Below are 11,494 nucleotides of genomic sequence, written 5' to 3' on the forward strand. Positions count from 1 at the left end.
CTTGGGAGCTGGTAATAGGGTGGGATAATTCCAGCATCGATAATGAGTCTTTTTCTTCCTGTTGCAATGATAATTATTATAGTTATATTCCTATAATAGTGTTAAGGTTGCTAAGGCCCTTTCCACATAACAATCCTCTGAGGTTGCTAGGATACCAAGACCTCCTATCTCCTCATGAACTCTTCCCCCTGTTCCTTTCCCTCTCTTCACACATACACATCTGTCTTCCTTTTCTTCCATGTGATGAAAGCCCCAGCAGAGCTTAGCATCAAGATGATAACTGCCATGATGCTCAGGATCATGGCCCAGGCCTTTCCATAGATGGCTTCCTAGGGACTTCAGGAATAAAGGACACAGATGAACAGGTGTGAGAATTTCCCCACAAGGCAATGAGAGTGTGGTGAATAGGAACCTTTCCCAGGGGACAGGGGGAAGAAACTCCATGAATTGGCCTCCTTGGGATGAAATTCAACCAATGTGGATAAGGTACTTACCTGGGAACATGACTGGAGTCCTTAGCTCACTGTGCTCTACCACACAAGTGTAACCTGTCTCAGGGTCACTGGGTGAGAGCTCTAGTGTGACTTGGAGGTAGAAGGTGGCATCAGCGTTGAGCAGGGTACCACTGGAGCTCTCCTGTCCCCAGACACCCAGTACTCCATCCCTTTCCCAGTGAAGCATGATGGAGCAGGGGCAGAAGCCAGTGGCCCTGCAGAAGAGGGTAACTCTGCCATCAGGAGCATCATGTCAGGACACGGTCACGTCAGGAGGAATGGATGGCACAGAGCAGGAGAGAAGGTGTCAAGTCCAAAGCTCAGTGGGAGTCTGCTGTTCACCTCGTCTCTCCCCACTTTCATCTCACTGCCAACTGTTCCCCTATTCCGTACACTCCAGTGCTCATCTAAGCATCTAGGTGGTTGGGGAAGAGCCTCAGATAATTTGGTACCAGATTCTGGGCTGTTTCTATCCAGCCTTATCACAGACTTGCCCTGTTAGAACAGCAATAATCATTGCTCCAGATTGCATGTGGCTTTAAAGTTTCTAAAGTGTGTTATAGATGCTATTTCATTTGAGTTAATGGCAGCCCTATAAAGAAGGAATCAGAAGGTTTTTTTCTGGTCTATCAGTAGGGCAAAGTAAGTTGAGAGCCAAGTGCAGGGCCAAAAAACACTTGAGTGCAAGACACAGCTGGTTGAGTGACCTGGGCAAGTCCCTTCACTTCTGAGAGCTCTAGGCAATCCTCTGAGACTAAGTTATAGAGAAGGTGCTCACCTACATTGGAAAAGCATTTTCCACCTTTAGGAACTGCTTATACTAATGAAATCATAGGTCTAGACTCTAACACTCTCCAGTCTAGGTGATGCTCAATATGGAATCTCCCTCTGTTGAGGAAGAGAATTGCCTGGAGATACTGAGAGATGATTTCCCCAGTGGCCCAGATAATGACTGTTATTAGACAGAATGTGATCCATCATTATACCTGTGGTGGGACCAGAGCCCAAGCCTCCTGACTCCTGTGCTTTTTCTGTCTTCAGCTGTCACTTAGAGGGAAAGAAGAGCTGGTCTCAAATCCTCTAGTTGGAAATGGGTTCTCTTCATTCTCCCCTGCTCTTAGTCCCCAAAGCAGAGAAGCTATGGACACTCACCATTTTCCCTCATGCTTGAATACTGTAGAATTTTCTTCATGCCATTGATACAGTCTTCTTGTATGTAGTGTTTTACCAGCCTATTCCAGAGAGCACTGTCCCAGAGGGGCTTACAGTGCTGGGCCTCAGGTTTCATGGCCACCCAATGCCCCAGTTGCTTATCCATTTGGTAGAAGTCTTCCCCATCCAATGCAAACTGGAAATGGCTGCTCACCTGGATATCATTGCCCAGTTCACAATCTACAAACACCTGCAGCATGTGGTTCTCTGTTGGGGTCAGAATGTGGGCTGGGGTTTTCTAGATGCAAGGAGTACAAGGAGGCAGAGTAGAAGATTCTGAGAGGGAGACCAGGACTCATAGGTCCAACAGTCAAAAGGGTGGGATTTTGTTGACTTTGGAGGTGTCTTATAAGGTTGGTATATTCTGACTGATAGGTGATCAAAAAAATGTTACTTGTTTAATTCCTTGTTTTCTATCAAGTAGAGGATAAGGAAATATCTAATTTGTGAAATATAACATAGAAACACATGATTTCATCAGCCATCTTATTGGCCGGAATTGTAGAATGAGGGAATGAGCTCAATCTAATCCAGGTAAGCAAGCCAGGATACTATCTTAGGACCTGGAAAATGACAGTGCCTTATGGCCCTCAAATCAGTAGTGATAGAAAAGAGAAGAGATAACTAGGGATTAGTGTGGATATTTCTTTATTCATGGACAAAGTAGTTTCTGGAAGCTTGATTTGGAGCTCAGTAATCAAGGGATATTCAAAAATTGGGAACAAAAACTGGTTCCAAGAAGAGGAATTAATGCCCGTTGAAACCTAGCCAATAAGATAATGCATGCAGTACAGTAGAAAAGGTGCTGAATTTGGTGTCAGAGCTGGGTTCTTTCCTACAACAGCTCTGCTACATAACAGCTGTATGCCCTTGAGGAAGATATTTTTTATTTCTATCAAGGTTTCTTTCTCCGTAAAATGAGGGAGTTGGGAAAGATGGCCTCTGAGGTCTCTTTCAGCCACAGGACTATGATTCCATGATCTGGGCAATTTGCTTACATTCCTTGAACACAGTTTTCTCCTCTATAAAATGAGGGAGCTGGACTAGATCTTCTCTGTGGTCCCTTCTAACTCCAAGCCTATGAGCCCAAGACCTATCCTGGTTGTCTGGCATACCTGGTCTGGTCCGTGTCTCTAGATTCCTAACTCAATTGTATGGTTTCATGGAGAGGGGCCAAGTGGACTCAGAGGAGGTTGATCAAGGTGGGGGAAGTATAAATATTGGGGGTGAGTGGGACTGACTTACTCTCACTGTTGGTCTCATTCTTTATCAAATTCTTGAAGGCCCAGCTGAAACTTTTCTCAAGGTTTATCAGCATCTTCTGTATTTGTCCAATCGCAGTGGCTCCCAGGGCTTGGGACATCCAGGCTTTCTTCATTACAACTAATTGGTTCTGTTTGTTGTAGTAGCATAGCTGAACATCATCCACAGAACTGATGACTATGAGGTTTGAGAGACCTTGCTGTGCCAGTTGCAGTGAAATGGAAGTCATGGTTGTGGTGGACTGAAAGGAGTGAAAGTAGGAATAATGAGAATTCTGGGATAGGGTCTCAGAACCCCAGTACCTCCTCTCACCTAGCTTTCACTGACACTTTCACCATCAGTGCAATAACTTGGACTGGTATGGGGTGATACCTGCTCCATAGGGTGGTCTGGAAGGGGCAGAGTAGCACATATTCATTTTAGTGAATGCTAAAGCTAGGCACACAACATAACTTAATAGGGACTTTTTGTTGACTCAGGAATTCATTGAGAGACCACACTTTGCAGTTTGTCATTTGGAACTTTTGTCTCAGAGTGGAGGGAAGCTTTGTGAGTAGTAAAGAGGGCTAGAGACTTACCATCTCTGTGCCTTTGCATTAGAACTAGATATTCCACATGCATGGGATGTTCTCTCTTCTTACCTTCATCTTTTAGAATCCCAGACTTCCTTCAAGACTCAGCTCAAATGTCATTTTCTTCATTCAAAGGAAGTCTTTCCCTGCAGCCCCCTACCCATCATGATAAAGTTTTTTTCTCTAAGGTTACTTTTCATCTACTCTGTATGTACTTTGCCAGGATCTGGTGATATACATATTTACTCACCTACTAGACTATGGTTTTGTGAGAGGAAGGATGTATTCTACCCTTTGTATCCCTAGCATTTAGCATGATAGAAGGTAAATTGATATGGTGGAAAGATCACTGAAATCAGAATCAATCGCTTGAGCTGGAATGCTAAATCTTCTACTTACTAGCTGTGTGGCTATGGTCAAGCTACTCGACTTTTCTGGGGTTCAGTTTTCTCATCTATAAAGCAAGGGAATTGGTAACAAAATACCCAGGACAAGAAGAGAAGTTATGGACTGAGAAAATATCTCTAAGAAGGGTTTTACATTCAATGTACAAATGAACTGAGAAGAAAATGCAATACCAATAGTGATTCTCTAATAGATAAATGGTCAAGGGATGTGAGCAAACAATTCTTAAAATAAGAATTGCAAACGTTTAACAACCCAATGAAAGAGAACTCCAAATGACCAATAATAAGAGAAATGCAAATCTAAGCAGCTCTTTAGTTTTAGCTCATGCTCAGGAAATTGTGAAAAATGACAAAAGACAGGAATCATCAATGCTGGAGGGGTTGTGGAAAGACAGGCACATTGTTGCATTGTTGGTGAAGCCGTGAATTGGTTCATTCATTTTGAAAAGCAATTTTAAATTATCCTATGCATATGCTAATTATATCCAGAGGTACTACTGCTGGCCATATGTCCCAAGGAGATTTAAAAAATCAGAAAGAAAAGTCCAATGATATTATTATGCTAAGCTGCTATTTTTTATCATTATTTGAAGTTCTCACTCAAATAAGGAGAAGCCCTCAATGTTGGCCTCAGAAAATGTGGCAAGGCCAGAGTTTCTTGAGTTTCCTAAGAAGTTTTTCCCAATTTTCACTTCTTGGGGTGGGGCTACTCTTGCTAGCTGCCATATCTGTCCCCCAGGAACCAATGGGAACACTTTTAACTCTTTTATGCCCTGACTGCCTCAGTTCCCTCCCCTCTACCTGTGAATGAAGGACAAGCACATTTTCCACAAACTTCTCCAAATAGCTTCCATTTCCTGGGATGTAACAGCAAGGACCCCAGCATACACAGGAGGGTCTGCTCTATAGGTTCTTAGATCTGCTTTTCTAAAAGGAAAGCAACTTTTGAGGGGTCAACAATCTACTTTAATCAAGCACATATATCATTGACTTAGTTCAGGGGAAAAAGTCAGCACCCTGAATTTCAGAGAAAATATAAGCAGAGATATAAAGACAACAGATAGGGCTTCCAACTGTCTGGCTGTAAGCAACACATACATCACAGATCAACAGACAGATCCTGCTGTCTGTCCATCACATACATACATAGTTACCAGAGAGAGAAGCACCAGTATCTGGGTTTTCAAAGCTACAGGGCTCCTTAGCAGCTACCCAAAGTCTCATCTGGCCAAACAAACGCTTCCAATGAGTAAGCCCCAAAGCAAAAAAGAAAACAAAAAACAAAAAACCTCACCTCAGAGTATATACACACTTTTTAGAGCCAGGGGGCATCACAACTCTTGAGAATCAATGCCTCATGAGAAATTAACAAAAGGTATGAACCTTCCTACCAAACAAATCTCCCCTAATCAAATTTCCCTTAATGGGCAGGCCCATTAATGGGTGGGGAAGATCTTTAACTCTCATTAACATAATTAACATTACATGGGGTTACCACCATAGGTGTACATTGCATTTAGTTAAGGTGTGCCCAGGGAATTTTATATTTCTTTTTGGAGGCAAAGTTTTATTGACTACTCAAACATAAGGATGGGTATTGGGATTAGAGCTGTGGTTTCATTGGCATAGGGAACTCTTCTACTACTCCCTTTACTAATTCAATTTATAGTCTCAGAGAGTTGCCTAGGACAGAGAGAGGTAAAAGGACTTGTCATCGGTCAGTCAGTTAATAAACATTTATTAAGCATCTACTATGTGCCAAGGCTATGCAACTAGGAGGTATCAGATGTGAGGCTTGAAGCCAGGTCAGTCTGGCTCTGAGGTCAGTATTGTACCCACTGTGCCCACAGCTTCTCAAACATAAAGGACAATGTTTATATTCATCAAACTAAAGAAATTAGAATTTTACAAAAAATTTTACAAAAAATTACAAATTTTACCCAGAATCATACGGAATCTGGGAGGTGATAGGGACCTTGGTGGTCATCTCATTCACCCCACAAATCAAAGGAAAAACCACAATCACACCTGACAAGTGGTGACCCAGACTTTACTTGAAGACCTCCAGGAAGGATGCCCATCATCTGTCAAAGCAGCTCCTTCCCCTTTGCTATAACAGCCCTTTCCTGTTAGGAAGTTTTCTCTGACACCAAACCTCTTTGCAGCTCCCATGCATTGTTATCATTTCTGCCCTCTGGGTTCACATAGAACAATCCTTCTTTCATATGACAGCTCTTCAGATACATAGTTATTATGCCCCTCTGAATGCTTGTTTTTTCCTTAAGGCCAAACATCTCGATTTCCTTCAGCTCATCCTCATGTGATAAACTCATGTGATAAACTCAAGATGGGGAAATGAGAAAGTGGTATTTCTATGAAAGTCTGTTTAAGAGAGTATATTCTTTACCATTTATTTTTGCCAGGTTATTCATTAAATGAATCAAATTGAATCTTTTGAATACAAATCATTCTGGAAGAGGAACTTGATCAGGGGCTCAGAACTGGGTTTTAGATGCTAAGTGTTATGTAGACCTAGGTTCAGGGATCTGCTTTCAAAAGCAACTATAATTTTCATTTCTTTAGGCAACACTTGAATGACAAAATCTTGTAACTGTATCAGTCTTAGGGGTCCTTGAGGACAAGCACTGTGTCTTCTTTCTGAAGGCAGACTGCATCTCCTCCTCCAGTCCTAGGTAGTACCTCTCTGGGTATATCTCTTGGGAATATCTCTTAGCCTACCTAGATCTCATTTTCCTAATGTATAAAAACAAGAGGGTTGGACCAGGTGGCCTCTGAGGTCACTTCCAGTTCTAAAATTATGAGCCTTCCTGCTGTTTCACCAGACTCACCTGCTTGGGTGTTCTTCACAGCAAAGCCTCCTAGAATGAGCATCCAAGTGAAGAATGACTTCTTCCTCTTCTGGCTTGCCGTCCTATTCTGCACACATGCTATGTGTTATTCTCAACAGCCCATTCAGAAGAGGCAAGCTCTTGACTCCATGTTTTTCCCTTCTGCAGAGCCCAAATGGGAAGAGATGCCTCTATATACACACAGTGGCTCCTATGCCTCATTCTCACTTCCCCTAGGATTGGATCCGTCAAGTTCATTTTATCCTATCACTGTCAGCTGGAGCATCTGTTTCCAGGTAGAATTTGTTTCTAGAATGAACGATATCAGAACAGAAATGATATGAAGTCTGTGAGGAGCACAGGAAATCTTTGAACGTAATTACCATCAGATGTTGTCAGAGCAGGAACTGGCTCAGTGCCGAGCATATGGATGGCACTCATGAATGTTAGCTTCATTTTGGTGTTAGAACAGCACGTGGAGTCTGATGGAGACGACGTCAACCCATGACCTGCTTTTAGGGGAGACAGTCCTTCCCCTCAGGGAGTCGTAGTCTTACAGAGAAGAAGCAGTATCTATTTCAAGAATGGCTCCAGCTTGATGGTGCAGGCCATTGTTATACTTGATAGTTTCTAGAACCTAAAGCAGACTATCTTAATGGGAGGAGAGGTTGAGTACATATGCCCCAAAGGTTCAGTTCCACTCTGCATTCTCATGCTGTAATGTCACCTTACTTGTATGGAAACAGTGCTATGAAATGATAGAAAGGATTCTAGACCTGGAATCAGAAAACCTGGCTTTGAATCCTCCATCATACATTTAGAAACCTCTGGAATTATAGGCAAGTCCTTTAACCTCTCAGAGCCTCAGTTTTCTCATCTGTAGTACAGGCATAATAATATGTGCATTATCCAAGTATTGAGGTCAGATTCGGGAGAGTGGTTTGGGTGTGAAAGAATTCACTAAGACATTCTCTGTAGCCATTGGAAGCTTTTATTAACATGGAAAGCACATGGACCTTTTAGCAAAAAGCTAATGGAGGCCCTGATATTTGGGGGAACTCAGCTTATATAAAGATGTTCAGGATGATGATGTAGTTTTATAGTTTTCGGATGGTTAAAGATAAGTACAGGATAAGTAATATGGGGGGGACACAGGATGAGGGAAACAGGTATTCTTTTGGTAATTTTAGGGTATAAGATAAGGGGAAGTTTTATAGTATTAAGAATTAAGATGTTAGGATGCTCTTAAGTTGTAGGATGAACTACAGAATGAGTTGCTCCCCCCTTTAGGAGAGGCCTCACAAAGTATTGGAAAAGCAATCTTTAATATTAATCCCTTAATTAATTAATTAATCCCTTAATCCCTAGGGTACCATATGTTGTATCCATATCACAAGCACCTAAGTCAAAAGGTGGTAGTAAGTGAAGAGCTTTCCAAACATTAAAGTTCTATATACTCGTAGCAGTGGAAAGAATCTTCAAAGTCATTTCATCCAACCCTGATTCAAATGAATTCGGTTGGAGGTATTTCTGACCAGGTGCCATTCAGAATTCTCTTGAAGAATTCCATTGATAGACAATTGCAGGTAATTTGGGAGTCCCCCTCTCTTAGTCTATTTTTGATTCTTACCACCCTACAGTCCTTTTTCCTTTCATGGTTAAATTCCTTTTTAGGAATGTAGAGAAGGCCATCTACAATTGGTGCCTCCACTTCTTTTCTCCATTCTTAATGCTCTATAGCCTGGCTTCTGAACTCATAATTCTACTGAAATTGCTTCTCCAAAATTATCCATAAGCTCTTAATTGCTAGATCTAATGGGGTTTTCAGTCCTCATTCTTGTCCTCTTTGTAGCCCTTGACACTGTCAATCACCCTACTCTCCATGGTACTTTCTTCCTCCTAGATTTTTGCAACATGACTCTTATGGTTTTTCTTCTATGTGAATGACTGATCCTCCTCAATCTCATTTGGAACTCTGTCCAGGTTTCTCCTGCTAACTCTTGGTGTTCCCTATCCTCTGTCCAGGGCTTTTTTCTGTTCTTCTTCTGCTATTTTGCTTGGTGATTTCATCAGTTTCCATGGATTCAATGATCATCTTTATGCAAAATATTATCCATTCCTCATCTGTCTCCTACCTCCAATGTTGCATATTCGGCAACCCATTAGACATCTCCAATTAGATGTTCTATAGCCATGTCAAACTACACATGCCTTTGATATAATGTGTCAATATATCATTATCTTTTTCCAAAAACTCTACTCTCTTGGTAACTTCTCTATTACTTTTGAGAGTATTGCCATCTTTCCAGTCACCCAGGGTTAGCAACCAAAGTTTCATCCTTGACTCCTGACCCTCTCATCCTGCCCCTGGCCCCCTATCCAATCTGTTGCTCAGTTCAATTTGATTCAGTAAACATCATTCAGTGCTTACTACGTGTCAAACACTGTGCTAAGTTCTGGAGATTCAAAAAGAGGCAAAAAACTGTCCCTGCTCTCAAGGAACTAATGGGGGAGACATCATGCAAACAAATAATATATAAAACAGGCTTTATATAGGACAATTAGGAAATAATTAAAAGAGGGAAAGCACTGGAATTAAGAGGGGTTGGGGAAGACTTCTTATATAAAGTGGGGTCTCAGTTGGGACTTACAGGAAGCCAGGACAGTCAGTAGTTAGAGCAGAAGAGGGAGAACATTCCAGGCATGGGAGCCAGTCAGAAAAATTGCTCAGAGCCAAGATATGATGGGTCTTGTTCCTAGAACATCTAGGAGGCTGGTGTCACTGGATCAAAGTCCTATCAGTTCTACTTGACAAACATCTCTTGATTTTGTTCTTCCTGTTCTCTGACACTACCACCAACCTGGTGTAGATACTCATCACCTCACACCTGCACTATGGCAATAGGCTGCTGATTGGTCTCCCTGTCACAAGTGTTCCCCTAAATTGTTTTGCCTAAAATGTAGGTCTGACCCCTTTCGGATAAACTCAAGTCATTCTCTATTGCCTCCAGTTTCAAATATAAAGTCATCTGGCTTTTAAACTTTCCTAACCTGGCCCCTTCCTGCCTTTCCAGTCTTCTTACACCTTACCCCTCGCCCTACACTCTGGTATCTAGGGGCACTGGCATCTTTGCTTTTCCTGCAAATGGACACTCTGATAGCTTTTGGTTTTGATTCTGTCATCTGGGGCCAAGAAGATCCAATCAGCTATATAGTCGCTGGCTCCAGAGAGAATTGATCACATGCAATTAGGTTCAGAGGCTGGGCATAAGTGGGTCAGATTTTGTCCAGTCTTCTTCAGACAGAAGTTCCATTATCTCAAGCCACAAACGGGTTTACTTTGGGAAGAATGCTGTTTCCATTGAACACAGGGCCAGAGATCTAGAGGTAGATGGGATCTTCTAGGCAATCAAGTCCAAACCTTTCATCTTATAGATGAGGGAACCAAGGCAGAGGGAAGTTAAGTGACTTTTTCAAGGTCACACAGATTGGAAGATAAGAATCCAATTTCTCTGTCTCCAGAGCTAGGAGACTATCTCATGTCTTTCCCATTCATTATCTTCCCCATGATGTATTGTGTTGGATGGGGTAGGAAACAGACAGTAGGTACATAGAGGGAAGAAAGCTTCTGTTTTCTTTTACCTCAGCACTCAACACAAATAGCAACACTATTTATTTCTCCTCCCCCTGTCCCCTCCAACTTTTTACTGATCCTCATTGCACTAGCCACTCAGTAGGAATTTGAAGTTTCAAACTCCTGTTCCTTGTGGCCCCTGGAATGGTCTTCACCTCTCCCATAAGAGAGACAGATTAAGAGCTGGGAAATTCTTCCAAAAGTCAGCATGTCTGTGGGGAACTGATCAAGAACCACATTCAGGGAAATGAACAGGAGTAAGAAAAGGAGGTGACTAGAATGAGAGCTGGCACACTCACTCTGGGCTGTCTTGGGAGGGAGAATCCCAAAGAAAGAACTGTTTGCTCAGGAAACCCATGCAAATAATTTGTTATGGAATAATCATTACCCTTCCTTGCTCCCAAAGCCTTTCTGTAATCTTGCTTAGCTATATCTCAGGCACTAGCCTGTAGGATTAGCTTTGTCACCAACCTCTTCTATTGTTTGGATCCATTGACATAAACAAAAAGTTGGCATCTTACCCTTAACAGGCCCCCTAACAACAGTGGGTGTTTTTAGCCTTCACCACAAATGCCTCCTAGGCAACCTGAATGACAGCAGAAGCTGCAGCTGGCAGTGATAGATGAATAGGGCCTTGGTGGGGCCAATCCCAGATGGTATATAGCAAAGAGGAGTAGGGAGCCCTTGTGCAGGCTAATTTTCCACTTGAGCTGTGCAAAGGGCACAGGGTTTGGGGACTGGAGCCTTATGCAATGGGTGTTATTGAGGTGGCCAGGCAGTCTTTGACTGAGAAACATGGAATTTCAGAGGAGGAGGGAGGGAAAATTCTCATTCTCAGGAGGGAAGAGTCTGCTAATTCTGGTGATATTTACTCTAAGGGAGACCTGGACAGATGAGTAGGGTGAAGAGGAAAAAGGACCATGGTGTCATAGATTTGGGGTTGGAGGGGACTCAGAACCCTTCTGATCCCACTTTATTTTATAAAGGATTTTATAAAAATTTTATAAATCTTTTTTATAAATTTATGTATAATATGAATATTTTATAAAGATTGAAACCCAAG

At 42.2% G+C, this 11,494-nt stretch overlaps 1 protein-coding gene across 1 annotated transcript in view; it reads right to left on the reverse strand.

The window, feature by feature from the left end:
* Positions 1–206: 206 nt before the first annotated feature.
* The window catches only part of LOC140520415 (uncharacterized), a 40,861-nt gene continuing 29,573 nt past the window's right edge, over positions 207–11,494 (reverse strand). Inside the window, 7 exon segments of the mRNA XM_072634337.1 lie at positions 207–307; positions 310–336; positions 495–773; positions 1,647–1,913; positions 2,952–3,157; positions 3,159–3,210; positions 6,798–6,885. Of these exon segments, the coding sequence (XP_072490438.1) occupies positions 207–307; positions 310–336; positions 495–773; positions 1,647–1,913; positions 2,952–3,157; positions 3,159–3,210; positions 6,798–6,885 (1,020 nt within the window).

This window comes from Notamacropus eugenii, chromosome 1 (genome assembly GCF_028372415.1).
Source record: "Notamacropus eugenii isolate mMacEug1 chromosome 1, mMacEug1.pri_v2, whole genome shotgun sequence".
In the NCBI taxonomy this organism is placed as follows: domain Eukaryota; kingdom Metazoa; phylum Chordata; class Mammalia; order Diprotodontia; family Macropodidae; genus Notamacropus; species Notamacropus eugenii.